Consider the following 27,504-nt stretch of genomic DNA (forward strand, 5'->3'; position numbering starts at 1 on the left):
TTAACATAAATGTACCTACTGAACCTGAAACATATTTACACGTCTGTATGGTTAACGAATAAATACAGAAAACAATACAGCATGTGTGTGCTTAAAGCGTCAGTTGTAATGACATCAATTCCCATAATGCTCTTCTCTGCTAACGCAACAGGGCCGCATTCAGCAGAACTAAGCGTTGTGTTGGAAACGGTCCTGTTCTGAACGACCAGTTGAATGTTGTGAATAGGCTATGGTGGCATAGGGGACGACTGTGTGCTGCACGACTTTTGCGATTTGAAATGGGCAGACACATATTGATCACACCTGTCAAACGGGAGCAAACACACTTCAAATAATGTTGAAGAACGATGCGCACCGTTTTGGGGAAACGGGTACGTCATGCAACGTAGCAAATCGTTAAATGAACTGAACGCATCCCAGCAGTGGGCTACCGAACTGTGCCAGACAAGGACCGCAGCAAGTAAACAAACCTATTCGAGACAGTGATAGCGGAAACGAATTTAGGATACAGTTGTTATATTGATCGGGGACTCACGTTAGCTGCCGTACACGACACGGCAGTAAACCCTTGAGAAAACTGGAATATTATTACAGTATTTGTTTTCGCACGGGAATAGACTCCTGATATGCGCATTATGCACTGCATCACTTTCGATAATATGGACGATTTTACCCTTAACATAGAGTACCTCATATGGGATTTAGGTTGGCATCTATAGCTACTGTAGGACATTATTCCGTTGCATTGGACTGAAAGCAGCTGTCCTTGAGCTCCAGGATCATGGGCCCCATTATGCAGGAACGCACTGCCTCCACGGCATTGAAACGCGTTGTTTCCAAAGAGAAGATACGTACGAAAAATTCTGAAAACAACGGACCGATTACAAGGTAATCAATCAAATGTATTTTAAAGCCCTTTTTACATCAGTAGTTGTCACAAAGTGCTTATACAGAAACCCAACCTACAACCCCAAAGAGCAAGCAATGCAGATGTAGAAGCACAGTGGCTAGGAAGAAACCTAGAGAGGAACCAGGCTCTGAGAGGTGGCAATTCCTCTTCTGGCTGTACGGGTTAATATTTTAAGGGTACATGGCCATTAAGGCCAGCTCGTTCTTCAAGATATTCAAACGTTCATAGATGACCAGCAGGGTCAAATAATAATCACAGTGGTTATATAGAGCAGTGGTTTCCAAAACTGTAGTAATGATCGAGTCACTCAAATTTCATATGAATATACATTAGGCGTGGTAAAATGTATAGAATTGCAAGAAAATGAGCTTTAAAAGTATTTTTTTTATCTGCACTTCATAATGTGTGAATTGCAGGACATAAGCTTTAAACCTGCAAAGTTCTCTACAAGAGGGGTATGAACAGCTTGTGTCATGAACAGTGCTTGTGCCCATAGAAATAGGGAGGGAGGGGGGGGGGGGGGGGGGGGGGGGGGTATAGAGGGTGCAACAGCACCTCAGGAGTAAAAGAGCTAGCTAGTACTTCTTGGGTTCATAATTCATGCATTCCTCACAATTTCCCAATAGTGTGTGATTGCGGCCCACAATTGTTTCTGCATGTGGGCATTCCTGCATCTGCAGGCATGCCCCCTCCCAAAGAGCAAGACATCTTCATGCTTGTGTGACACTTTTGATATTCTGGATATCCCTGATTGTCTATGTTATTAAAATCTGGGTCAAATGGGAAATAAAAGTATTATTTGAGTTTTTCAGGGGCAAAGGACACCGTCTACTGGTGTTCAAGCTAGCTACCTATCCTGCCTGCTGTGTACCGCCAGAGTCCTAGCTAGCTAGCATACAGTGTCCTTCGCGCCTGCATGCCAAACACCTGCCCTCGCTGTCGTTAACAGAACTGCGGGAAAATAAACTATTTATCAGTGTCCTAGCTAGCTATCTATCCCGCCTTCCGCTTGATGTGTACTGGAGTCCTAGCTAGCTAGCACCCAGTGTCCTTCGCTAACACCTGCCCTTGCCATCGTTAACAGAACTGAGGGAAAACAGTGCCCTGACAGGTTGGGGGCGAAGTACACTATACTGCTGTGCTAGCTAGTTACCTATCCCGCCTCTTGCTACTGTGTACTGCTGGAGTCCTAGCTAGCACCACTTGTCCTTTGGGTAAATCCATATGGATTCAATCACTTTTTGACAGCGTTGCTTTTGATTTAAACAAAACTTTGTATACATGTTTGCCCATGGAAGAAATGGTCAGTAAGTTACTTTTTGGACCTGAATGCCAAATCATTCAGGACATAGAGGTGCTCGAAGTTGACCCATTTTCCATACCCCACCATACGAAGAGACATCCATGTCTTCATCACTGGAAAATACAGTAAACGGTTGATATCATTTAAAAGCTTACAAACAGGGTTGTCAAAATGTTGTAATTTCATAAATAAATTGAATAAACGTTCAAAAAAATGTTGTACCTTTTAATGTAAAAGAAAGAGGAGTAGGTGGCCAGCACGTCGCAATAAACTTTATTGAACTATAAACAGAATGTATGTACATAAGGGAGCAGTCAGCATAATACATCAGGATCAGGATGCACAACTGCAAAGCATTAACGCTTCGAACACACCGACAACATCATTGCATTTTGGTACACCAGAATTACATTCATTTCCAATGAAACGTTGCGTTTGCAGCACTGCATTGCAGAGGCAGTTGCAGTGCGTTCGGTGTGGTACATACGTTGGATTTATCGAACGTATGCGTCAAACTGTATGTATAGACGGCTTGACAGAAATGGTTGCAGAAGGTGAATGTTGAACTTTTGTTGCATACATATCCAGATGATGCTGCGTACTATTTTGCGCAATCGAAGCGTCAGAGTGGCGTGCGGGACGCCTTGATCACACAGATACTGTTGTTGCGCAAAATAGTATGCAGCATAATGTGGATGTGTGCAACAAAAGTTAAACATTCACCTTCTGCTACCATTTCTGTCAAGCCAGCTACGCATACTGTTTGACGCATACACCACACAGAACGCACTGCAACGTAACGCTGCAAGGCAAACACATCGTTCCATTGGAAATAAATGCACTTCTGGTGTACCAAAATGCAGACACTGTTGGTGTGATCGGGGCGTAAAAGACAGATTATGCGCTGGTGCGTAAAATACATTGTATAAAAACACACAGGAAGTACACCGTGCCGGTAATCAGCAATTCAGCAGTGCAAGGAATTACACTGTTTGTATACACTGAATCTACATCAAAGGACCTTAACCTTTTAACATCAATTATCTAAAAACTCGTAAACTCCAAGTTTTTCAGAACCACATATGTTGTAGCTTAGAGTCTTCGTCTTAGATTTTTCTGTTGTGCCTCCAATCGGTTGAGACCCAACATGCTCTTGAATACAGGGTGGGTGTCATTTAAATCATATAAATATAATTCATAGAATGGACCTGTTCCTTTCAGACCACTGCAATTTAGCTGGTACACCATTTCAATTGAATTGAAATTGTAACTTCTAACGAGTACCACAAGGATCCAGCAGTCATGTATTTTCTATTATCTATATTTCTATGATTTCAATAAGTTTCCAATGGAGGGTTGAGTATAATTTAAAACAACATAAATCAACATTCTATGTGTGGACCTATAACCATCTTTGTCGTACTATTTGAAAGTCGGAATTTCAATTTGATTCTATTTTACTACATTTATCAGCCAAACCATGACACCCAACCTGTATTCAAGAGCATGTTGTACCTTAATCGATGGCAGGCACAACCGAAAACCTCAGATTAAGTCAAATAGGGTCTAAGTTTCAACATATACGAATATGAAAAAAAGTTTTAGATAATTGACGATGAAGGTAAAAAAACTATAAAACAGTTTGACAGCCCTGTTTTGTAAGTTTGTAAATGATATCAATCTCAACTGTTTATCTTAATCAGTGATGATGACATGGTATGCAAAATAGGTAAACTTTGAGCACCTTTTATGTCTTGAATGTTTTAGCATTCAGGCCAAAAAAGTCACTTTCTGAGCACTTCTACAATGGACAAATATGTATGGAAGGTTTTGTTGAAATCAAAAGGGGTGGTGTCAAAAAGTGATTGAATTCAAATGGATTTACTCCTTTTCTAACGCCTGCCGAACACCTGCCCTCACCGTGGTTAACAGAACTGCGGGAAAACAGTGTGCTAGCTACCTACATATCCCGCATCCTGCTTCCTATGTACCGCCGGTGTCCTAGTTAGCTACCTAGCATCCAGTGTCCTTCGCTAACACTTGTCGAACACCTGCCCTAGGCATCGTTAACATAATTGGAGGAAAGCAATGCCCGACAGGCACATCTTCTGTGGGGTTTATTGGCGGTTGGCATCCAACGTTATGGTGCATTACTGCCACCTACTGTACTGGCGTGCCACCGCCTCCCACCTGTATACCGGAGTCGTAGCTTCAAAAGTGACCAAAAGAAGGATAAAGAGGGGTTCCTGCAAATTCAGGAATGCCCACATGAAGGAACACTCCAAATTGCATATTGTGCAAAGAGATCATTACAAGCTCTCTCCCGTCTCCTCACTCCACTCTCTTGTTTCAACAGTTCAAAGAAAGCTAACAAGGTGAAGAAGGCAGGAGCTCAGCTCAAGAATGCCCTTCCAGATCAGGATAAGGACACTGTGTCGACAATCCAGAGGGTGAGTGACTGGTGGTGAATTCATCTTGCAGGTCTTGCAGATCATGAGGTCTTGTTATGTGCACAATTACCATTAATAACCAGACTAGTGTTTGACAAATAACTTATATGGTACATTTTCTCAAAGGGAAGCAGAGTCAAGTCTGGCACTACTCGAAACACTAGCAAACTGGCAAGGTAAGTTTATAGGGGAACCCTTTCTTAAAATGACTCAGTCCAGTCAAATCCTTAACAACACTTTAACTCTCCACAGCCCTCAAGAAGGAGGCTTGAAGTCTAAACCACACACACACTCCTCCACACAGAGGCAGGAGAAGCGAGAGGTTCAGCGAACGTCCCTATGTTGCGGTGAGTTAGATCAGAACCATGGGGTACTGGGCCGAAGTCGGAAAGCTCTCTCTCTGCCCCTCTCCCCTATACCTGGGCTGCGCCAGGGGCCAATGCGGCTTCACACACCCACTCAAGTCCCCAGCCTGGAGTCTCTCAGGCAGTTTGAGCAGAAGGAAGTCGACTCGGACAGTGCCAGTGACCTGTCAGACTCAGAGAGATTGCCCGTACTCCCCTCCCCCTGTACCCCCTGCACCCCACCCCATCTCAACCTCCGCGCTGAAGTGATCAACTCCAGCGACTTCCCCCCAGCCTTCCCAGGACCACACGGGGCCACGAGCGACAACGACAGTGTCAGCTACAACTACCCTGACTTCCTGCCTCCTCCCTTCAACACCTGGAGCCTACGCCAACTGGCTGTGTTCCTCCACACGGAGGGCCGAGGCGCACCTCGCCCCAAACCTGTGGGGCCCTTGGAGAAGTACCTGGAGAGGCTGCTGCAGTTGGAGTGGCTCCAGATCCAGACTGTGCAGGCGGAGACCTGCCGACCTGCGGGGGGCCGTCCTAGGGCCCTGGGCTTCCCCTCTGCCACCACCACGAACGCACCTCGGCCCCACACGGCGCCACCCAGCCGCCTCAGCTCCCCCAAAGGCCTGCGGCAGTGTCAGCGCGCCTTCCCGTTTGCCCCTCACAACCCCCCCTCGCTGGCAGCACAGCAGCTCGCCCGCCTCCCTGTCTGCCCCCATTGTCACATCCGCTACCCTCTGTGCAACGGGAGCTGCTCCTCCTACGCCTACCAGCGCCACTCGCGCCTCAGTCCCCTGCTGGAGCACCGAGCCAGGCCCGGGGTTCCCCCGAAGAGGAGCAGCAGTGAGAGCCGGGTCACTTCCTCTGAGAGTAGGGCTACAGGCTGCAGTGGAGGAGGACAGACTCCAGGTAGCCCCTCGGCAGGAAGAAGTCACGTCAGACACATGCAGGCAGTTGGTAACATCCGCAAACCCGCCCAGGAGCCAGGCACTAACGGTAAAGGTCAGGCCAGTGTGAAGAAAGGCCGCGCCAGAGCCAATTCGGAAGCCGAGGTGAGGAAGGAGTCCAGTACGGCTAAGGCGGGTGTGGAGAAACACACACACTCTGGAAGTAAACGAGAGGCTAACACGATCAAGAGGGTCGAGAAAGACTGTCAGAGGACAGAAACAGGAAGTCAGGCATCTAAAATTGGGGTTAAAAGAACAGTAAAAGAGCCACTCTCTCTCTTCAAGGCACCGTTGTCTGCCAAAGCGAATGGAAAAGCAAAGAATGTTCACTTTATTGCAAAGTAAGCACATTTCCTGGCTCAGTACAGGAGCTTAAAGTTATGCTTGATAAAGTTCTATATAATATACAGTGCCTTCAGAAAGTATTCATATCCTTTTAGTTTTTGTCGTGTTACAGCCTGAATTCAAAATGGATTAAATAGATTTTTTCTCTCACCCATCTACATAAAATGCCCCATAATGACAAAGTGGAAACATGTTTTTAGAAATGTTTGCAAATGTATTGAAAGTTAAATACAGAAACATCTCATTTACGTAAGTATTCACACCCTTGAGTCAATGTGGTTCCCAAGTGGCGCAGCGGTCTAAGGCACTGCATCTCAGTACAAGGGGCGTCACTGCAGTCCCCCGTCATTGTAAATAAGAATTTGTTCTTAACTGGCTTGCCTAGTTAATTAAAAACAATACATGTTAGAATCACCTTTGGCAACGATTTACAGCGTTGAGTCTTTCTGGGTAAGTCTCTAAGAGCTTTGCACATCTGGACTGTACAATATTTGCACATTATTATTATTTTTTAAATCTCTGTGAAGTTGGTTGTTGATCAGTGCTAGACAGCCATTTCTAAGTCTTGCCCTAGATTTTCAAGCCGATTATAAGTCAAAACTGTAACTAGGCCACTTGGGAACATTCAATGTCGTCTTGGTAAGCAACTTTTAGGCCATTGTCCTGCTGAAAGGAGAATTTGTCTCCCGGTGTCTGTTGGAAAGCAGACTGAACCAGGTTTTCCTCTAGGATTTTGCCTGTGCTGAGCTATATTCAGTTTATTTTTATCCTAAAAAGAACTCCATTGTCCTTGTCGATGACAAGCATACCCATAACATGATGAAACCACCACCATCATGCTTGAAAATATGGAGTGGTATTCAGTGATGTGTTGGATTTGCCCCAAACATAACGCTTTGTATTAAGAATATAAAGTTAATTTCTTTGCCACATTTTTTTTTGCAATAGTACTTTAGTGCCTTGTTGCAAACAGGATGCATGTTTTGCAATATTTGTATTCTGTTCAGGTTTCCTTCTTTTCACTCTGTCATTTAGGTTAGTATTGTGGATTAACTACAATGTTGTTGATCCATCCTCAGTTTTCTCCTATCACAGCCATTAAACTCTGTAACTGTTTTAAAGTCACCATTGGCCCCATTGTGAAATCCCTGAGCGGTTCCCTTCCTCTCTGGCAACTGAGTTAGGAAGGACGCCTGTATCTTTGAAGTGACTACATTGTGACTACACTGTATTGATACACCATCCAAATTGTAATTAATAACTTCACCATGCTCAAAAGGATATTCAATGTCTGCTTTTTAAAATTTGTATCTACCAATTGGTGACCTTAGCGAGGCATTGAAAAACATCCATGTCATTGTGGTCGAATCTTTGTTTGAAATTCCTGAACTTATTTAGGCTTGCCATAACATAGGGGTTCAATACTTATTAACTCAAGCTTTTCATCCGTAATTAATTTGTAAAAATGTTCTAAAAACATAATTCCACAGTGAAACAGGCTCTGCCAGTGATACAAAATCTCAATTTAATCCATTTTAAATTCAGGCTCTAACACAACAAAATGTGGAAAATGTCAAGGGGTGTGAATACTTTCTGAAGGCTCTGTAACTGTTTTACTGCTGTTTAAATCACTACGCTAGCTGTTTGCAACTTTCAAAAGGTCAAATAAAAAATATATACTCATCTATTTCATGTAGACTTCATTTTAAGTGATACTTTAATAAGTCAAAGAATAAAAACATTGCCAACATGTTGTACTGTAACAATCTTGCACTGTAACAATTTTGGTTTGGGCAATACACGCAAGCCTTTACATGGAGCTTGGACCATGATATCATGATCTAATGTGTGGAGTAAATATTTTTTCCAGACATGTTTATTTCAGACTGTAATCAATTAAGGCTTTTAGGCAAACTGAAGACTTTGGCTCAAGGCACTTTGCACTGTACAGCCATTTTTGTCAGTACAGGTTATTGATGTTGAAAAGTAGACAACATGTAGGCCTATTATTAGTCAACCATTCATTATTTAGTCAGCAAGTAGGCTGATCCACAGAGCCTGAGGTTCACTCAAAATAGCCATCATCATCGGTCAAGTGGAGCTGTTTTTGGTGTTGGAATGTATTTGTTCCTTTATTCTCTCACTATGTTTTTCTTTGTTGCTTGACCATCATGTATCTTTCTTTGGTGCCTCATTTGTTTCTGTGTCTAAGAGTTCAGTTGTTGAATACAGAGAGACACACACTTTGTGATATTGTTGGAATGATGGTTTATTGGTTCAATATGAATGATATACTCTATTCAAGGTATACTTGTGTAAGGGCTTTCTCTTGTTTGAATAGACTTTAATTGACATTGTCTATTACAAGTATAATTTGCATAGGGCTAAACTCTTTTTTTGTTCAAGAGAGACAGTCTAATGTTTGCTACGAATGTAAATGCGTATTTTTCCAAATTTTGTATACCATAGTTCTATTTATGATAGATATTGTGTTAATCACATTTTGATTCGCATTTGTCATTGACATTTATGTTTACAGTATTGGGTAGGAAAAATGTTTTTTTTTGCCATTATTTAACAGTTATTCCATTTGTTTACATTAGAACGTCTATCAATGTATTGTACTTTATGTGGAATTTATTAATTGAAACGCTACATACATGTAATAGTCGTACTGTGTTAAATTGCACTTTATTTATTCAATATTAATGTAAAGTATCTAAGCCATAGATCAGGGAGTAGAGTTGTCGTAAACATTCTCACACGCACACAGAAAGTGGTGCATATTTTCTCAATGTTGAATGCAGTTGTTTGTAAGGCATATAAATAAATATGCTTTGCACTGAATCATTGAGTGATATCATTGAGTGAGTGTGACCTCACCATCTATGAGTGAGGTAGTAAGAAAATACATATTTATGAAATATTGATGGAAACTGTATACTGGTGGTGATATGTAGGCTTGTTGATTTCAATTGGAAAATATTTTTGGGTAGTGTGTCATATCCTCTTCTTGCCTGGAAATGGTTTTAGAAGCTGACGGAGTTGCTTCTTTCTGTCGTTTACACAGCCTGTTGTGGAGAAAACAGTTGTCAAAACACAATCTGATATTATGCTCTCTCTAAGGTGAGAAGCAAATGTATTGAAGTGTAAAAATTCATGGTTAAGAGCCAATCATTTTCTGAGGCTTTTTTGTTTGACTGACTTGAGATGAACTTGAACCCAAGTGTGGTGACTGAGTAACAGTTTAAGCCAGACTAACCGAGGTGTGTGTTTGCAGTGAAACAGGCGCTGCCCAGTGTCTCTAGGTTGACATCTTCTCTGTAGACGGGTCCATCGTTCCACATGAGGTCATAGCCACCAACCCTCTTCTCCCTGCCAGTCAATCTAAAGAGAACAACCAAAGAGAGAATATAGATGATAGGAAAAATAACACCAAATCACTTTCTCCTATTAAGTAGTCTCGGAAGTGCTGTTGCCTTAGGTCTGGGAACAATAGGGGATTTTCTTGGCAACTTCGAAAGGGGAGAAAAAAATCTTCCAGGGAGGGTGCTCTTCAGACAGACAACTCTCCCAACAAATCATACATTTGGCTAGGCTCAGCTTAAAATGCAGGCGGGAATTGTGCCCTTGATATATTTTCACCTCGGAGACATAAAAGAGGTGGGCCCAACGGGAACGCAGATAGCTAGGCTAATTGTAGCCACAGCCAGTCAGTGGTGGAAAGCTTGTAACACTAACATTCGCTGTCATGGCTCATGCAAACTACTAACTTGGAAAATACACATTGAAAATATTCTCTGCCAGCTCCATCTAGCTAGCTACCAATTTTGTGTCCGGTGGGGATATTTCTACCAGGGTACAATCGGATAAGGCAGTGAAGTAAGAACGCTGGATTTCCTGCTTTCCTGTCTATTTCCGACTATACCAACTGGACGTTTGTATCGGTGCAGACATGCATGTTGGAACATTGTTCATGTAGGAGGTAATCATTCTGCACAGGGAGACTACCAATCAAGTCTTTTCATCAGTGGAAAGTAACAAAGATGGGAAAGGAGCAAGCCAATATTTGGATCCAATTCCATCACTAAAGGCAACCACACTGCGGGTCACTCAGAATGTTGATACTGTATATTTTGAGGCTAGGTCAATATCTAGTGACAATTGCAGTCTGCACTGGAGCTTATAGGGTATGTCAGGTGTAACGCAGTTAATGTTAATACAGAGTAAACATTCTGAGTTGAACCTGTAGTTCCCTTTTAAAAGGGACAACTCAAATTTATGCCTACTGGTTTCTCAAATTGGTAAACTCAAATTCAATAACAAAAATTCCAATCGAAATTTGTGTACTTCCTGTATTAACTGAATTGAAATGGAACTGCCCACAACCCTGCCACAAAGGGTCATAATGACGTCTACCCTAATCCACAGATATTCAGCTCTATCACTAGGGGGCCATATTGTCTGCGGATTCTTCAGTAACTGTCCAGTATTTTAGCTGTCCAGATCTTCTAGGAAATATGACCTATACAATATGAGTGAAATAGATTCTCCCCCCCCTTCTGAACAGTTGATTTGCCAGTTCAGGCAATGAGACATATTGGCCAAAGTGTGAGAGGTCAACTTTTTGAAAACGTCTGTTTCAGATACAGGTTTGAGGAGGGGTATTACAGTGGTTATTATCTAATTTATGCTTTGGCCACAAATACAAGTAAAGGACTTGTGAGTCAACAACATTATTTGGCTATGAGTTCACAGAATGAGCTTTTAAAAATTATATTTTCCTTGGAGAGTAACTTTAAAACCCAAATGTCACCGATTGGCCTGAGAATCTTGATTTCCAAGGTCTAAATCAGTGGCTAAATCAAAAGCAAAGAAGGAAACCAGTAGGCATGTTGGCCCTGGGTTGAGTATCCTTTCCCCACTCCCTACCTGCCCTCCATGTCCACGATGTGTAAGGTGTCCTCCAGCAGACAACACTTCATCTCGTAGTCCTCTTGGCTGCTGGCGGTGAGAGAGGGAGAGGCGTTTACCTCAATCAGCCACCTGTGGAGAGACAAATTAGGAATTGCGATCCGACTTGAATGTTTGCACCAGTCTCCCATTGACATCAATGAAAGATTAAGTGAAGAGTTGCGCCCGCTTATAATTCTGAATCTGCCCAAAAGAGATTAAGGATGACGGCAATGATCTAACGTTAAGATGATCCAAGAATGGTGACAGGCCTAGCTACCACTTTACATTGTGGACATACTAACTGATCCACGGACGACGCAATCGCCATTGTACTGCAGACTGCCCCTAAATACCTATGTCAGAATGCTGTTCATTGACTACAGCTCAGCTTTCAACACCATAGTGCCCTCCAAGCGCATCACTAAGCTCAGGGCCCTGGATCTGAACCCCTCCCTGTGCAACTGGGTCCTGGACTTCCTGATGGGTCGACCCCAAGTGGTGAAGGTAAGCAAGTTAGGCACATCCCCACAGAAGTGTGTGCTCAGCCCCCTCCTGTACTCCCTGTTCATCCATGACTGCTTGGCCATGCAGGTCTCCAACTCAATCATCAAGTTTGCTGACAACAACAGTGGTAGACCTGATTACCAACAATGACGAGTCGGCCTACAGGGAGGACGTGAGAGCTCTGGCGGAGTGGTGCCAGGAAAATAACCTCTCCCTCAACAAAACGAAGGAGCTGATCGTGGACTACAGGAGAAAGCAGACAGAGCATGCCCCCATCCACGGGGCCACAGAGAAGAGGGTCAAAAGCTTCAAATTCCTCGGCGTGCACATCACTGACGACCTGAAATGGTCCCTTTTACACAGACAGTGTGGTGAAGAAGGCACAACAGTGCTTCTTCAACCTCAGAAGGCTGAAGAAATTTGGCTTGGCCCCTAAGACCCTCACAAACTTCTACAGATGCACCATTGAGAGCATCCTGTCGGGCTGTATCACCACCTAGTACGGCAATTGCACTGTCCGCAACCGCAGGGCTCTCCAGAGGGTGGTGTGGTCAGCCCAACGCATCATCGGGGAAACACTGCCTGCCCTCCAGGACACCTACAGCACCCGGTGTCACAGGATGGCCAAGAAGATCCTTAGCCACGGCCTGTTCAACCCGCTACCATTAAGAAAGCAGAGACAGTACAGGTGCATCAACGCTGGGACAGAGAGACTGAGAAACAGATTCAATTGTATCTCCAGGCCATCAGACTGTTAAACAGTTACCACTAGCTGGCCTCTGCCCAGTACCCTGCCCTGAACCTTATATACTATACACCTTTCAAACCATGACGTTTTCCTGCCAACTTTAGCATCCCGCCAACTTTTCTTTATATATGAAAGGTATTGCCGGTGACAAAGCCTATACTTATATTTCCTCCAACCGACCTAGTCATGATTGCAGTAAAGTTCTGCCAACGCTCTTAAACACTTGATGGTTGCTAGGCAGCACCCGTTACTACTATCATCCCGGCAGTTCTAAACTTTGCGAGGCATGTCTCACCCATCTCTTCGCATAGCTCACCACATGCACTGCTTTCTTAACCACAACTGGATGGATCTATAAAGAATTACTGTGGGACTAAATATCCCTGAACAAAAAAATATATATTGGAATAAAGTAGGCTAATACAATTGATGGCATCAAATTGTTGCTTGCTAAAACTCCCAATGTCATTCAATTGATTGAAGCAAAAGACTACCCGCGTGTGGTGAACTATTTCACCACTGTTTTGCGCTGCTTTGAGACAAGCGTGGGGTCTTGATAAATCAACCAATATCTCCATTTGGATATTGTTTAGGCTACATTTAGGCTGTGGAAATGTTAGCTAAGTTGAGGTGAGTGCTGCTCATGATCATCTTGTCTAGTTGACTGATTTATTAGCACTGGTCAGAACATTTTGCCAGCATTTTGGGGCTCCCGAGTGGCGCAGTGGTCAAAGGCACTGCATCTCAGTGCTTGAGGCGTCACTACAGACACCCTGGTTCGAATCCAGGCTGTATCTCAACCGGCCGTGATTGGGAGTCCCATAGGGCGGTGAACAATTGGACCAGCGTCGTCCACGTTTGGCCGGTGTAGGCCGTCATTTTAAATAAGAATTTGTTCTTAACTGACTTGCCTAGTTAAATAAAGGTTAAATTGAAAAAGTAACAAGTGGATTACTTCACTCTATGTCAATTACTAGCCTAGGCCTACTCCCGACCAAAAGACTGTGACGAGTCTTAACAAATCAATGTGATTTTGTGTCACTGAATCTCCATCTGTATATTTGGTTAATTCTCTGGATGGGCAAATAAGTGGAGGGGGTATCACTCATCTATTTGTTTGCTCATCTATAGTGCATTCAGAAATAATTCACACCCCTTGACTTTTTCCACATTACAGTATGTGGAAATGTATTAAATATTTGTTTTCACTCATCAATCTACACACAACATCCTATAATGACAAAGGGAAAACAGATTTTTAGAAAATGTTGCACATTTATTACATTTAAAAAACAGACATACCTTATTTACATATGTATTCAGACCCTTTGCTATGAGACTCAAAATTGAGCTCATGTGCATCCTGTTTCCATTGATCATCCTTGAGATGTTTCTACAACTTGATTGGAGTCCACCTATGGTAAATTCAATTGATTGGACATGATTTGGAAAGGCACACACCTGTTTATTTAAGGTCCCACAGTTGAAATTTCATGTCAGAGCAAAAACTAAGCCACGAGGTCGAAGGAATTGTCCGTAGAGCTCCGAGACAGGATTGTGTCGAGGCACAGATCTGGGGAAGGGTACCAAAAAATATCTGCAGCATTGAAGGTCCCCAAGAACACAGTGGCCTCCATCATTATTAAACGGAAAAAGTTTGGAACCACCAAGACTCGACCTAGAGCTGGCCGCCCGGCCAAACTGAGCAATCGGGGGAGAAGGGCCTTGGTCAGAGAGGTGACCAAGAACCCGATGGTCACTGTGACAGAGGTCCAGAGTTCCTCTGTAGAGATGGGAGAACATTCCAGAAGGACAACCATCTCTTCAGCACTCCACCGATCAGGCCTTTATGGTAGAATGGCCAAATGAAAGCCACTCATCAGTAAAAGGCACATGACAGCCCGCTTGAAGTTCGTCAAAAGGCACCTAAAGGACTCTCAGACCATGAGAAACAAGATTCTCTGATCTGATGAAACAAAGATTGAACTCTTTGGCCTGAATGTCAAGCGTCACATCTGGAGAAAACCTGGTACCTATGGAAAAGCATGATGGTGGCAGCATCATGCTCTGGGGATGTTTTTCAGCGGCAGGGACTGGGAGACTAGTCAGGATCGAGGGAAAGATTAACGGAGCAAAGTTCAGAGAGATCCTTGATGAAAACCTGCTCCAGAGCGCTCAGGACCTCAGACTGGGGTGAAGGTTCACCTTCCAACAGGACAATGACCCTAAGTACACAGCCAAGACAATGCAGGAGTGGCTTTGGAACAAGTCTCAATGTCCTTGAGTGGCCCAGCCAGAGCCCGGACTTGAACCCGATCGAACATCTCTGGCGAGACCTGAAAATAACTATGCAGTGACGCTCCCCATCCAACCTGACAGAGCTTGAGAGGATCTCCAGAGAACAATGGGAAAAACTCAAATACACATGTGCCAAGCTTATAGCGTCATACCCAAGAAGACTTGAGGCTGTAATCGCTGCCAAAGTACTGAGTAAAGGGTCTGAATACTTACGTAAATATTATATCCGTTTTTATTTTTAATACATCTACAAATGTTTTTTGTTTTGTCATTATGGGGTCTTGTGTGTAGATTGATGAGGAGAAAAAAAATGGTTTAATCAATTTTAGAATAAGGCTGTAACGTAACAAAATGTGGAAAAAGTTAAGGGGTCTGAAAACTTTCTGAATGCACTATATATATACTGTGTATATATACAGTACCAGTCAAAAGTTTGGATACATCTACTCAAGACATGGATTGTCGATTAAGGCAGCCCACCGCACCTCTCTGATTCAGAGGGGTTGGGTTAAATGCGGAAGACATATTTCAGTTGAAGGCATTTAGGTGTACAACTGACTAGGTATCCCCCTCTCCCTTTCATTCAAGGTTTTTCTTTATTTTTACTATTTTCTACATTGTAGAATAATAGTGAAGACATCAAAACTATGAAATAACACATATGGAATCATTTAGTAACCAAAAAAGTGTTGAACAAATCATAATATACTTTAGATTTTAGATTCTTCAAAGTAGCCACCCTTTGCCTTGATGACAGCTTTGCATTCCCTCAACCAGCTTCATGAGGTTCCTTCCTACATAAACGTCAGATTTATAAAGCAATTCAATGGTTACATACTGGGCTCAGACTGGTTAATGTTTTGCATTAGAAATGCAGTCAGTTGGTGGGGAATGAGGAGGGAGGTGTGTGTGTGTCTCACGGTTTGAGGTCCTGATCCAGTAGGATGTCATAGCCATAGAGCTCAAAGCAGTGTTTGTCGTTGATGATTACTTTCTGCACACTCTGCAGGCTACGGACAAATATGTTGTCAACGTCCTTAAACAGAGCCTCTATGGTCTCTGTGCCATGCCTTGCAGTCAGGTATCGCCGAAGCTGCTGCATCTGCCACTTACAGCCCTACACACACGGAAGGGAGAATAGAGAGAGATTCATAGCAAAGTAATTTATTCTTAAATTGTGTTTAGCAGTGGTCTAACTAAACATTCGGATTAGATTACCCCCAACATTGTGACTTTTGAAGGAATTCTACACACCTTTTCAGGATCATAATCTGGCGCTGTTTTTTGCACTGCCACATTGGTGAGATGGACATCTTAGGAGAAGCATTAAGGAGACATGTTCTATTTGCCTAGTCCCAGATCTGTTTGTACTCCTGCCAACTCCATTGCTGTCATTGCCAAGCCAAACAATTTCTTAAAAACCTGTTTTTGCTTGTCATTATGGGGTATTGTGTTTAGATTGATGAGGGGGAAAAAATGATTTAATCCATTTTAGAATAAGGCTGTAACGTAACAAAATGTGGAAAAGGTCAAGGGGTCTGAATACTTTTGGTATGCACTGTATGACAGGGTAATGAGTGACAAGGAGTTGGCATGATGGCACAAACAGACTGGCGCTGGAGAAAGAGATGGAGAAATAGTAGAACAGAATTTGGGTCAAATGTATTTAAATTCCAGGCAATTCAAAAGACTCAAATTGTTACAGACAATTTATTATTAGGATTCCGGATTTAATCCTGAATTGAGTCGAGATGAAATAGAGCCTACCGTTGGGAGTTTGTTTCTTAGGAAAATACAATTATTATTATTTGGCTGCAGAACAGTCGACTACTGTGTGCAGATAACTATTTTTAGACAATAACTCAGCTCTCATACAAGGCTGTAATGAGGTAAGGAGAAGGATACACTGGTCATCAATGCTGGTGAGAGAAAATCGGGTGCTGGAGAATCGGGCAAAACCATCTCGATATAACCATGCCTTCAGTGGGATATACTAAGACATACACACAAATTAATTCTAGTTAACAATGTTAAATTGACATATTTTACAGCATGTGTTGCTTACTTCATCAGTTGACATGTGTCAAGCCCGTATGAGTGAAGTGTTTTAATCCAATGATTTACCAATATAGTTTTAGATTTGATTACTTTGATTTTGATTAATTTAGTGATTGAGAAGACCTAAACTTACTGATGTAACCAATACATAAACCCTCAAGTCAAATTTTCTCCCTATGTAAGGAAAGGTCATAAAAAGAGAAAGTTAGAGAAGAGCAATACAGAAATATCAAAAGTATCCATTGTGTAATAATTTATTCCAAACTTAGACCTATTATCAAACTTAAGTTTAATGCACCACTGATAAGGTAGGGATTTTCCACGTAGCGCTGTGCAACGTAGCTCTCCACTTGAGTCTCATCTCTCTGCTCCTCTGAGCGACTCCCATCCTGTACAAACACAAACATACAGTGTCAGTGTGTGTTTGTCATTGTCTTTTTTTTTTTACAAACATGAACATAAACCATGTAAAACCATGCAACAACCTATAAGACATCTACATTGCACAACAATCATATAATGTAATGTTTCAATTTATTATATTACCGCATGGTGTTACCTTTTTCCAGTCCATGATGTCTTTCAGTTTTTGAAATAGGAAAATGCCCTTCCCCTGAGATCTTGCAACCTGAACAAAGATTGATAGAGGGAGATGAACTTCAAACTATAACATAACTATAGTATAAAGATACAAATGTATTATGTTAGTGCATAATGTAAAAGCAATAGTTTTGTCTACTCTTCTTTTTACTGATGGCAACCTAATGCTAAACTAAGCTTGTGTGAATTGTCACGTTCACTGTTGAAAATAATGTATTTGTAGACTTATAGACTTAGTGCACAGGTATGTTCTGGTTGTATGATTGTTCTGTGTTTTTTTTAAACTGGAGCTGCCTTGTTTGCCACATCTCCCTTGGAAAATATATGTCTTTGTATCTTTGATGGGAATGGATTAAATAAAGGTTCGATAGGCCTAGATTAAACAATAAAACAAATCTGCAGGTCCTCTCACCGGTTTCATGATCCAGGTGCTGCCCGGGCTCCGTTTGAACTCTTCCACAAAGAGGTGGTATTCACTGGGTAGTTCAAAGGTTCGGGGGAAAAAGTCACATTTGGACGCTTCAATGCGGCCAGCTTCCCTCTCAAGGGTTTTGCGGTACCTCTTCAGGTTTTTCACCATTAGGTTCTTGCGCGTCAGCTGCATCATAAAGCAAATTAAGATTATGATACAGTACAAACATAAGTGTTATGTTATGAGGGGCAATCTGCGATTGGTACATCCATTTTTTTACTCTTAAATTAATGATAGCCTATATACACATTGATTCTTTAAGAAATGCCTTATGATCTTACTTAAACTAATAATGTATAATTTTGATCTCAAGGATGGATGGCCAGTACTTTCATCCATAAGTCTATCTAACTATGAATTTGAGAGTGGTTGCATTTCTCCAGCAATCTCCATTTCTGCAGATTGCCCTTATAATATACATGACTATAAATAAGAGCGCCACATGGGAAAATATGTTACAATGACACCTGCTGTCCATATATGGTAACAGCAATTTTATTTTACAATACATGGTAACACTACTGTAGGGATCCTCGTGCATCATAAAAGCCTTCATAACAGCTAAGACATTATAATGTCCCCCATAGGCAGTGATAAACATGAACCTTATGGACACGGCAAAATATTCTATGAGGCTAGTTAGGCTATAGTCAGGCAAATCTGTTGTCATGTGCAGAAGTTGACATAGAAGCACATGACAACAGATTTGCCTGTCATCTAACAAGCATACATATGACGGCTGTTATAGCCTATTGTCTTTTGTAGGCTAGTGTTGTAAAGGCTTTATGAATACATAGATAGGGGGGCCCCACAGTAAGTGTTACTTACTAATCTGTAATGGTACTGACTGACCTCATAATGATTGCGGAAATGGCATATCCTCACGTGTTCTTCCATGTAGGAGTGGTCGAAATTCTCCCTCAGCCACCCAACATCACACCAGTTAAAATCCCATTCTCCATCACTGTGCTCACAGATTTTAAAAAAAGTAAAAAACATGGGCATTTGACGTCTTGAAATGTAGGCTAAGTCACTCAGGATACAATATGCTAATTAAAATGCTCACACGCACTCACACATACATACATTCATACACACACTCTGGATACAATATGCTACAAAGCCTAATCAAAATGCAATGTAGTGGACGTACACACGCACATTGTGGCTACGTCATTAGGTCTAGCCTACACAACTCACTCTTTGACCTCCATCCAGCCTGGTCTTTGTCGCAAGACATCCTGAATGGTGTTTGTTAGGCCACATTTGTAACGTACACAACTTCTTCCATCCCTATGGAGTCAGCAAGTGGTTTGTTAGTATCTTCCATTGCCAGGCTATGTCACAAACATCAGCCATCCAACATCACACAAGATAAAATCCCATTTGCCATTACTGTGATCACATATCACAAATCATGTGCATTTTACTTCTTATCATGTAAGTCCGTCTACACTAACAAAAAAAAGTTATATCTAGAACCTAAATGGGTTCTTCGGCTGTCCCCATAGGAGAAAACTTTGAAGAACCCTCTTTTGGTTCCATGTAAAACCTTTTCTTCTTAAAGTGTGTACACACAATGTAGCTAGTAAAATGCAAATAAACAAAACACACACACACACACAGCTAATAGCATTAGCCTACAGTGGCTATCATCAATTAACTAGCTGGCGTCAAAATGAATGTCAAATTGTCTATGTACTGTCAGATGTTTCCAATCATGCTAGTGAGTAACGTTAACTAGCTAACGTTAGCTGGTTAACAACCATATTTACAGAACAACTCACCCCTCTCTTCTTTTTTGATAACCATAAGGACCCTTGTATCCAGCAGTCTGGTGAAACAATGAATGATTTAAGCTAGCTAGCCATTCACAATTGCCTGAACAAGTGATAGGCTAATAAGTTAGCTAGCTAGACATTTAACGTTAGTTGATTATCTTCGCTAACGTTCACAACAGAGACAAAGCTAAATATATCTGCCTCTGAGTCGGACACAATGAAGTCGTGACCAGACCAGCCTAGGCAGCTGATAATCGGTGCTAGATCTGCTCTAGAGCCCACTGTCGGCTGCCTAGAAGAACCAGACTTCAGCTTCACCAGTATCAGTACCACAGGTCAAAATGCTCTAACAGTAACGTTAACGTTGCTAAAGTTGGCTACACAGAGCATGCATACATTTTTATTTGAAGGGCTTTCCTACCTTATTCTTTGACATGTTTTCGTGGTAGCAGTCGCCACATCTGTTTACCGGGGTCAGCTAAATGTTTAGCTAGCTAGCATTAACGTTAGCTAGCTGTCGAGTAGTTTGACCAGATATACTAGAAAGAAGTAGCTAGCTAGCTAGTATCTACCTGGTTTGACAACACATGTTGTCATGGCAACCTGAAGACTGAAAATAACTGTATTTATAATCTTGAATTCCAATGAATTACACACACACAATCTTTGAACATTTATTTACATTTATTTTCATATTTCCCAAATCATAGGAAGAGAGAAAAAGCGTACAGCACTGGTAGACCCCCTTTTCAGTCAGTACAAGACACACTGACGTCACGCACAGATGTGCTACTAATGCCGCCTTCAAACTATCTGGAAGCTCGGAAACCTCCAACTTCAGTGCGTTCAAGAAAACTGGGAACTAGGAAAAAACAAGCTCCGACTGGGAAAATTAGTTTTCAACGGTCATCTAACTCGAAAATCCAATTCGGGAACTTGGGCTTCTTTCTAGAGCTACGACTTTACGACTTTAAGATTACTGACGTCATTTTACCTCGTTTTCCCCCAAGTTCTCAGTTGTCGGGAACGCACCATAAGAAAGCCATCATCATCATCATCAGCATCATCTGCGCCCATTCAACAAAGCCTAGATTTACGTTTTTATTACTTCTAAACAAACTAACTTTTTAAGGTTCTCATACGCATTTAATTATGTTTTGATTATTGATTTAACAGTCGCTAAGACTATATTTGGTTGTGATCTTTGAAAAAATAACTATTTTGGATGCAGCAATTGTTAGCTAGAATGCTAACGCTCATTGACATAGGCTGTAGCAAAAGCTAGCCAAAGAGCCAATTTACTACAGCTGGAACAACGAGCCAGATATTTCACCTGATGTATAAATGTGAAGCATCCGCTTGGCGTTTCCACTCAGTACCATATATGGTGATGAAAGGAAGCCCAGGGGCCGGCAGTGAGAAAAGATGGAGCGAGATGCAGTTTGGGCGATATTCTGCTCATTTTCTCATCTATGAAACAATTGATATCCATACAGTTTTCTGTTTCCAAAACTACAATCTGTAGCAAACAGAGTGGACGGAGTTTCTAAAAATTGCGTTGTTTAGATGGAGTGCACATGCGCACTTCACAGAACTAGGGTTCGCTAACGAAAATGTTAAAATAAACGCTATAACGCGCCAATAGGATCTCACTAGCTCGTGCTTGGCTCTGCCCACCGAGTGTTCTGCACACTCTGATTCATTTGCTTCCATTGGAAACGTCATGCTCTGGTCTATCTTGGGTTAGTTATAAAAATCTTAGATTTTACAGGTTGACATTGAAGTGTTTTAAAAAAAGTATAATTACAGAAATTACAGAAAATACAAGTAGATTGAAAAACTGTCGTAAAAAAACAAATACATTCATCAGTAATAATATCCTCAATTCGATTTCTGAATAGCACTACAGGAACCAAAACATCAAATTTAAGAACATTTTTAAGATTGTTCCACAAATAAGTTGCAAGAAAACTTAAACCTGATTTACCTAACTCTGTAAAGACCAAAGGAATTTTCAGAGATAGCCATCCCTGAGACCGGGTGTGGTAACTCATAAGACTAAAGTTTAGTAATGATGATAGGTAAAGTGGGAGTTTTTGTAAAAGAGCTTTATACATGAAAACATAGCAATGTATCACCCTACGTGACATCAAAGAGGGCCAACTAACTTTCTGCTAGAGAATGCAGGGATGAGTACTAAAACTGTCGCCAGTAATAGAGTGCAGTGTGCTATGTTAAACTGCATCTAACGGCTTTAATGAAGTGGCTGGTGCGTTCATATAGATAATGTCACCATAGTCTAGGACCGACAGGACGGTCGACTGAATAATCTGATTTCTACTATTTAGCTAGAGGCATGACCTATTTCTATAGAACAAGCCCGTTTTTATCATCAGCTTCTTAACTCATCAATATGCTTTTAAAAAGACAGCTTTTTATCTATCCAGATTACCAGATATTTGTAAGCAGGGACACTATCAATAGCGACACCAAACACAAAGTGTTTAAATCATCAGAGTTATTTTTATGCGCTCTAGAAAACAACATATACTTATTTTTACTTGCATTCAATACTAATTTCAGGTCAATTAAGTTTTTCTGTAATACAATGAAAGCAGACTGTAGTTCAGATAGAGCCTGGTCAACTGTAAGGGCAGTAGCATACACAACAGTATAATTGGCATACAAGTGCAGGTTCCATTTCTTTCCAGTCCATATTGTTAATGTAAACAGTTAAAAGTACAGGACCCAGAATTGACCCCTTCGGGACACCTTTCGTTATGTCCAGAAAACCTTATTTAAAACTATCAGTAGATAAACATTGAGTTCTATCTGTAAAGTCATTTTTTAAACTAGTTACATGCAACCTGGTCTAGGACAATTGAGGAAAGCTTCTGAATTAGCAGTGAGTGATCAACAGTATTGAAGGCCTTTGACAGGTTAATGAAGAGGGCAGCACAATGTTGCCTTTTATCCACATCATTTCTAACAAGGGATGCAGCAGAGATACTGATATGACCTGGTCTAAAACCTGACTGATGTACATTTAGAATACATTTCAAAGATAAGAAAGATTTTAGCTGAGAATTAATCAAGGATTCAACTATTTTAGCTAGGCAAGAAAGTTTAGAAATATGGTGATAATTAGTCAGGTCACAGCAGTAACCACCTTTGTGAAGGGGGAGTACATGTCAGGATAAAAAAATATGGTTTAATGATTCAGCAATCGGGGGCAGAGAGCTGCAGCAAAAGTGTATCAAGCATATCAACCCCAGTGGATTTCTTTTCTCTGAATTGTTTAAAAGAGGCATGTTTATCTGCCAGAGGAATAAATATGGAGGATACATTTTCTAGAGCCAACTCAGGGTCAGGAATACAGGAGACTAGATGTGGCTAAATCAGAGTAGAACATGTAATGTGAAAACCCTTGAGGAGAAAACTTTCAAAAATGTGTCCTCTTAATTAAACAAGGATTAGAATTTTGCTGTTTGGTATCTCTAACACATACTACAGGACAATGATCACTGAGATCATATGCAAATACTTCCCTAGACAAATATTTATGGGGGTTATTAGTAAGAATTCAATCAATGAGGAGTTAACAGCGTTTTTCCCATTTAGCCGTGGGGGTTTTGAGATCAATTGAGTGAGACGAAAATCAATGCATTTACTCTTAAATTGATTGAGGTTGGGGATAGCCAATCCAGATTCAAATCCTAAAAAATGACCTACTCAGAGGAAAGAAAATGTATTAAACACTAGCACCAACAGCATCTGCCTTGGCAGTATTCTGGTTTATGGACACATCTACAACCAGGAGCTCAAATTTCTTGGGAACAGAAATATTTAAAGAACAGGGCGCCATGAAATTTAAATTTTTTAAATATTGATTTTACATATATGACCACAACTCCCCCTTTCTGTAATATGTCAAATCTAAATACATTCTAATCATTTACTTCAATGTCTTTATCAAAGACAGAACCATTTAACCATGTTTTTGAGAAAACCCGAATGTCAGGACACCCAGTCCTGTACCTAAATGTCAATTTTGTCCATTTCTTTTTATCATACTTCGCACATTTAGGTGCATTAGCCCAAGCCTCCTACGTGACTTAAAGTCAGAGGGGGTATTCAGCTCATTTCCATAAGAGCTAACAGGCATAGAGTCATCTGCAGCTATTTGTTGAGTGAGCTGAGACTTTGCCAAGGTCCCTGGCCAACCACGTGAGAGCAGAGCAGACTGAGCATTCGACAGACCTCCCTAAAGTCGCTGGATGCAGGGGCTGGGGCGGGAACTGGGTGAGCAGTGTTGGCAGAGATCAGTTCGGCCGGATGAAGCTCCCACCAAAGGAGTGAAGCTGTTGCAGGGGACCGGAGTGGCTGCCAATGCTCCATTCTGGGTGTGCACAGGAGGCCTTGGTGTGGCTCTTGTTGCAGGGTTGGGGCTGCCATGGGGGGCAGTAGTGTCTCAGACCTGTCCTAGGGATGGGAGTAGGGAGGGTAACCAAAACTACCCTGGGAAGGAGGTTGTGGTGGAATTGAGGAGGGTGGTAGGGAGGGCAGTGTAGCTGGCAAAGCTCCTAATTCTCAGCATATGAGGGCTGATGATGTGAATGATACATGGTGTGGACTGCATCATGTGGTGCACTACCCTCGACAGTGTTTTGCCAGACCCTAGGGTATTGGTCGGTCTTGTGTAGAGCTGGACTGAGTTGATGCGGGCCTGGTTTGGTAACATGGGAGGCAGGTTGTTGGATGAATTGAAGAGGGTTGTGTGGAAGGCAGTGTCGCTGGCGATGCTCCAAACTGCGTGGGGCCACTGTGACTGGCTTGAGCATAGCTCAGTGTATCTGCATGCAGTTCCTGGGAGAGAAGTGATGACGGTGATGTGGGGGGCAGTGTTACTGGCTGTTCTCCAGTCTCTGTGAGGCGTCATCGGATGCAGGTCTAAAGGAGCCTCTGATTTGTCTCAGGGAGTTGGTGGCTGGTCTGCTGCTCCTGTAGGGTGAGGTGGACTGGCCACCCAGAGAAACATCCTGACGAAGGTGGGTACACCCTCTTTGAACAACTGTACATTATCACACAGACAGTCCAGACTAAGGGTGGGATGGTGGGTCAATTTTACATTTGGCCAGTTAGCACAGTCCCAAGGGAGGCTGGCATTTATTCCCTCGATAGTGGCAGGTGAAAATCTCTCCTCCGCAGCAAGGTGTACAATACAATCCTGGCATCTGGGGAGGTGGTAGAGGCCCTCTCCACCATCCTCCCAAGTGATGTGGCCACCTTTTCCTGTTGAGCACGCAGGTCATTGGTTCCAGTATGTACAAGGATAAGGCTTGGTGAGCCAAACTAGGCCATGGTCAGGAGCTCCATGGCTCTCTCAGATGTGATGCACCAGGCTGATCCCCTCCTCTCTGAGATGCTGTGATACCGTAGGGGTCATATGTTAGAGTGGCATGCTAAGGGCTATGTCTGATGCAGGCGGGGGAAGGAGAGGGGCAATGGGGACTACATCCTGGGACCCAAAGGAAGTGGAGGCTGTTGTATTCAGTTTTGGTGGAGAGGTTTTGAGTTTGGCAACAAGAGGTTTGATTTGATTAAAGTACTGGACAAATGTATCCAGGCTAGCCACTGAACTTTGAACAATCACAGTGCCGTTATTAAAAATATAAATGTTTCATTTAGGGTTGGAATCAATGTACAATTGCGTCATTGTTCTGTTTTCGGACATTTTAAGTTCATTGTTGGCCTTGTGGAGAGCTGTGTGCCAAGCATTAGGATAATCCGTGTAGAACAGAAGGCCCCTTTGATTTCTGTGTTCGCTTTTAGTATGAAGTCTGCAATGCATTAAAATAACTAAGCTGTTCACATATAATAAAATAATTTAAAAAGAAATTGCAATTTAAGGAGAAGCCCTTCTTAAGTCTTGCTGCACATGGAATTGATTGCTAGGAGATGATCACCCTTAGCGGCGGTGGATGAAAGCGGGTGTTGCAGATTTCAGGGATATAATATTTTTAACCTAACTTCCATTTCCCCTGCAAAATGGAACTGGGGACTCCGCTCAGGCGTCTTTCTACGCCTGCTACATTAAGTTAGTTCATGGTTTACACAGCTTGTTGGCCATTAGCCAATCAGTGTTTCTCAACAAGTTCAAAACACGTGAATGCATCAACTGGTATTTACAACTTCACAAATGGTAAATTCCCACCTTCCTCTTGCGAACGCAGCATTAGCTTCCGAGATCAGACGAGAATAAAATGGTCGAAAGGGTGAAAAAAGGCCTTATGACTGTCTTCAAGCCCCTTCAAATGTATTATTGTCCAGTTTTTTTTGTTTGTCAGGGACTTTGTCACAATTAAAACATACATCTCAGAGGAAATTTGACACAACAGAGAGAAAAACCTTACAGTGTATAATGTAGTTTATGAAAGTTCAATCAGTAAGGCTGGTCTGAATGATCATCTCTTTTCATTTATCAGCATATCAGGTAGTGGTTATAATACCTCATCAGCATAGCAGTTATTTATAAGGTAGTGTCTATAACGTCACCTCATCAGTATAGCCAGTATTTATAGTTTAGTGTTTATAATGTTACCTAATTAGCATTAAATATATGTATATGGTAGCATTTATAATGTTACCTCATTAGCATTAAATATTTATATGGTAGCGTTTATAATGTTACCTCATTAGCATTAAATATATTTATATGGTAGCGTTTATAATGTTACCGCATCAGCATAGCAGGTATCTATGGTAGTGTCGATAGTACTACCTTATCAGCATAGTAGGAATTTACAGTGAGCTACAAAATTATTGGGACAGTGACACATTTTTTGTTGTTTTGGCTCTGCACTTTGGATATGAAATGATATAATGACTATGAGGTTAAAGTGCGGTCTGTCAGCTTTCATTTCAGTTTTTTTTTTCATCCACATCGGGTGAACCGTTTAGAAATTACAGCACTTTTTGTACATAGTCCTCCCATTTTAGGGGACCAAAAGTATTGGGACAAATTCACTTATGTGTGCAGTCAAAAGTGAAGTATTTGGTCCCATATTTATAGCACACAATGATTACATCAAGCTTGTGACTACACATTTGTTGGATGCATTTGATGTTTGTTTTGGTTGTGTTTCAGATTATTTTGTGCCCATTAGAAATTAATGGTAAATAATGTATTGTGTCATTTTGGAGTCACTTTTATTGTTAATAAGAATACAATATGTCTCTAAACACTTCTACATTAATGTGGATGCTACCATGATTACGGATAATCCTGAATGAATCGTGAATAATAATGACTGAGAAAGTTACAGATGCACAAATCTCATACCCCCCAAAAATGCTAACCTCCCCTGCTATTGTAAAGGTAAAAATCTGTCTTTCTGCCCCTGAGAAAGGCAGTTAACCCACTGCTCCCCGGGCACCGAAGACGTGAATGTCGATTAAGGCAGCCCCCCGCACCTCTCTGATTCAGAGGTTGGGTTAAATGCGGATACACATTTAATTTCCTTTCCCTAATGGTGAGAGGTTAGCATGTCTTGTGGGTATGATATTTGTGTCACTGTCTCAATACTTTTGAAGCTCACTGTATATGGTAGTCTATAATGTTTCCTCGTCAGCATAGCAGGTATTTCTAAGGTAGTGTCATAGTGTTTACTCATCAGTTTAGCGTCATATCTCTCCTCCTCATTTACTATTAGCAAGCGTGCGGAATGCCATTCACCTATTAACTTCAGCCTATGAGCATGGCACACTAAGGCATTAAAA

The 27,504-nt window shown here is 41.8% G+C and overlaps 2 protein-coding genes across 2 annotated transcripts; one reads left to right on the forward strand and one right to left on the reverse strand.

Annotated features, from left to right (window-relative positions):
* The first annotated feature begins 119 nt into the window (after positions 1 to 119).
* Positions 120 to 9,155, forward strand: fam217ba (family with sequence similarity 217 member Ba). The gene is made up of 4 exons (XM_014145852.3): positions 120 to 888; positions 4,570 to 4,663; positions 4,790 to 4,839; positions 4,916 to 9,155. The coding sequence occupies exons 1-4, from the start codon at positions 782 to 784 to the stop codon at positions 6,306 to 6,308; spliced, it is 1,644 nt and encodes a 547-aa protein (XP_014001327.1). The 5' UTR covers positions 120 to 781; the 3' UTR covers positions 6,309 to 9,155.
* On the reverse strand, positions 8,560 to 20,343 carry ttll9 (tubulin tyrosine ligase-like family, member 9). Its single transcript, XM_014145850.3, has 14 exons — positions 20,147 to 20,343; positions 19,732 to 19,778; positions 19,145 to 19,237; positions 18,797 to 18,908; positions 17,885 to 18,070; positions 17,432 to 17,500; positions 17,171 to 17,261; positions 17,006 to 17,046; positions 16,720 to 16,807; positions 16,069 to 16,127; positions 15,735 to 15,931; positions 11,241 to 11,354; positions 9,571 to 9,695; positions 8,560 to 9,379 (listed from the first exon to the last, which is right to left on the reverse strand). Exons 1-14 carry the CDS (start codon positions 20,159 to 20,161, stop codon positions 9,309 to 9,311), a joined length of 1,308 nt encoding a protein of 435 aa, XP_014001325.1. The 5' UTR covers positions 20,162 to 20,343; the 3' UTR covers positions 8,560 to 9,308.
* Between the last annotated feature and the right edge of the window lie 7,161 nt (positions 20,344 to 27,504).

This window comes from Salmo salar, chromosome 15 (assembly GCF_965601325.2).
Source record: "Salmo salar chromosome 15, fSalSal1, whole genome shotgun sequence".
NCBI lineage: Eukaryota > Metazoa > Chordata > Actinopteri > Salmoniformes > Salmonidae > Salmo > Salmo salar.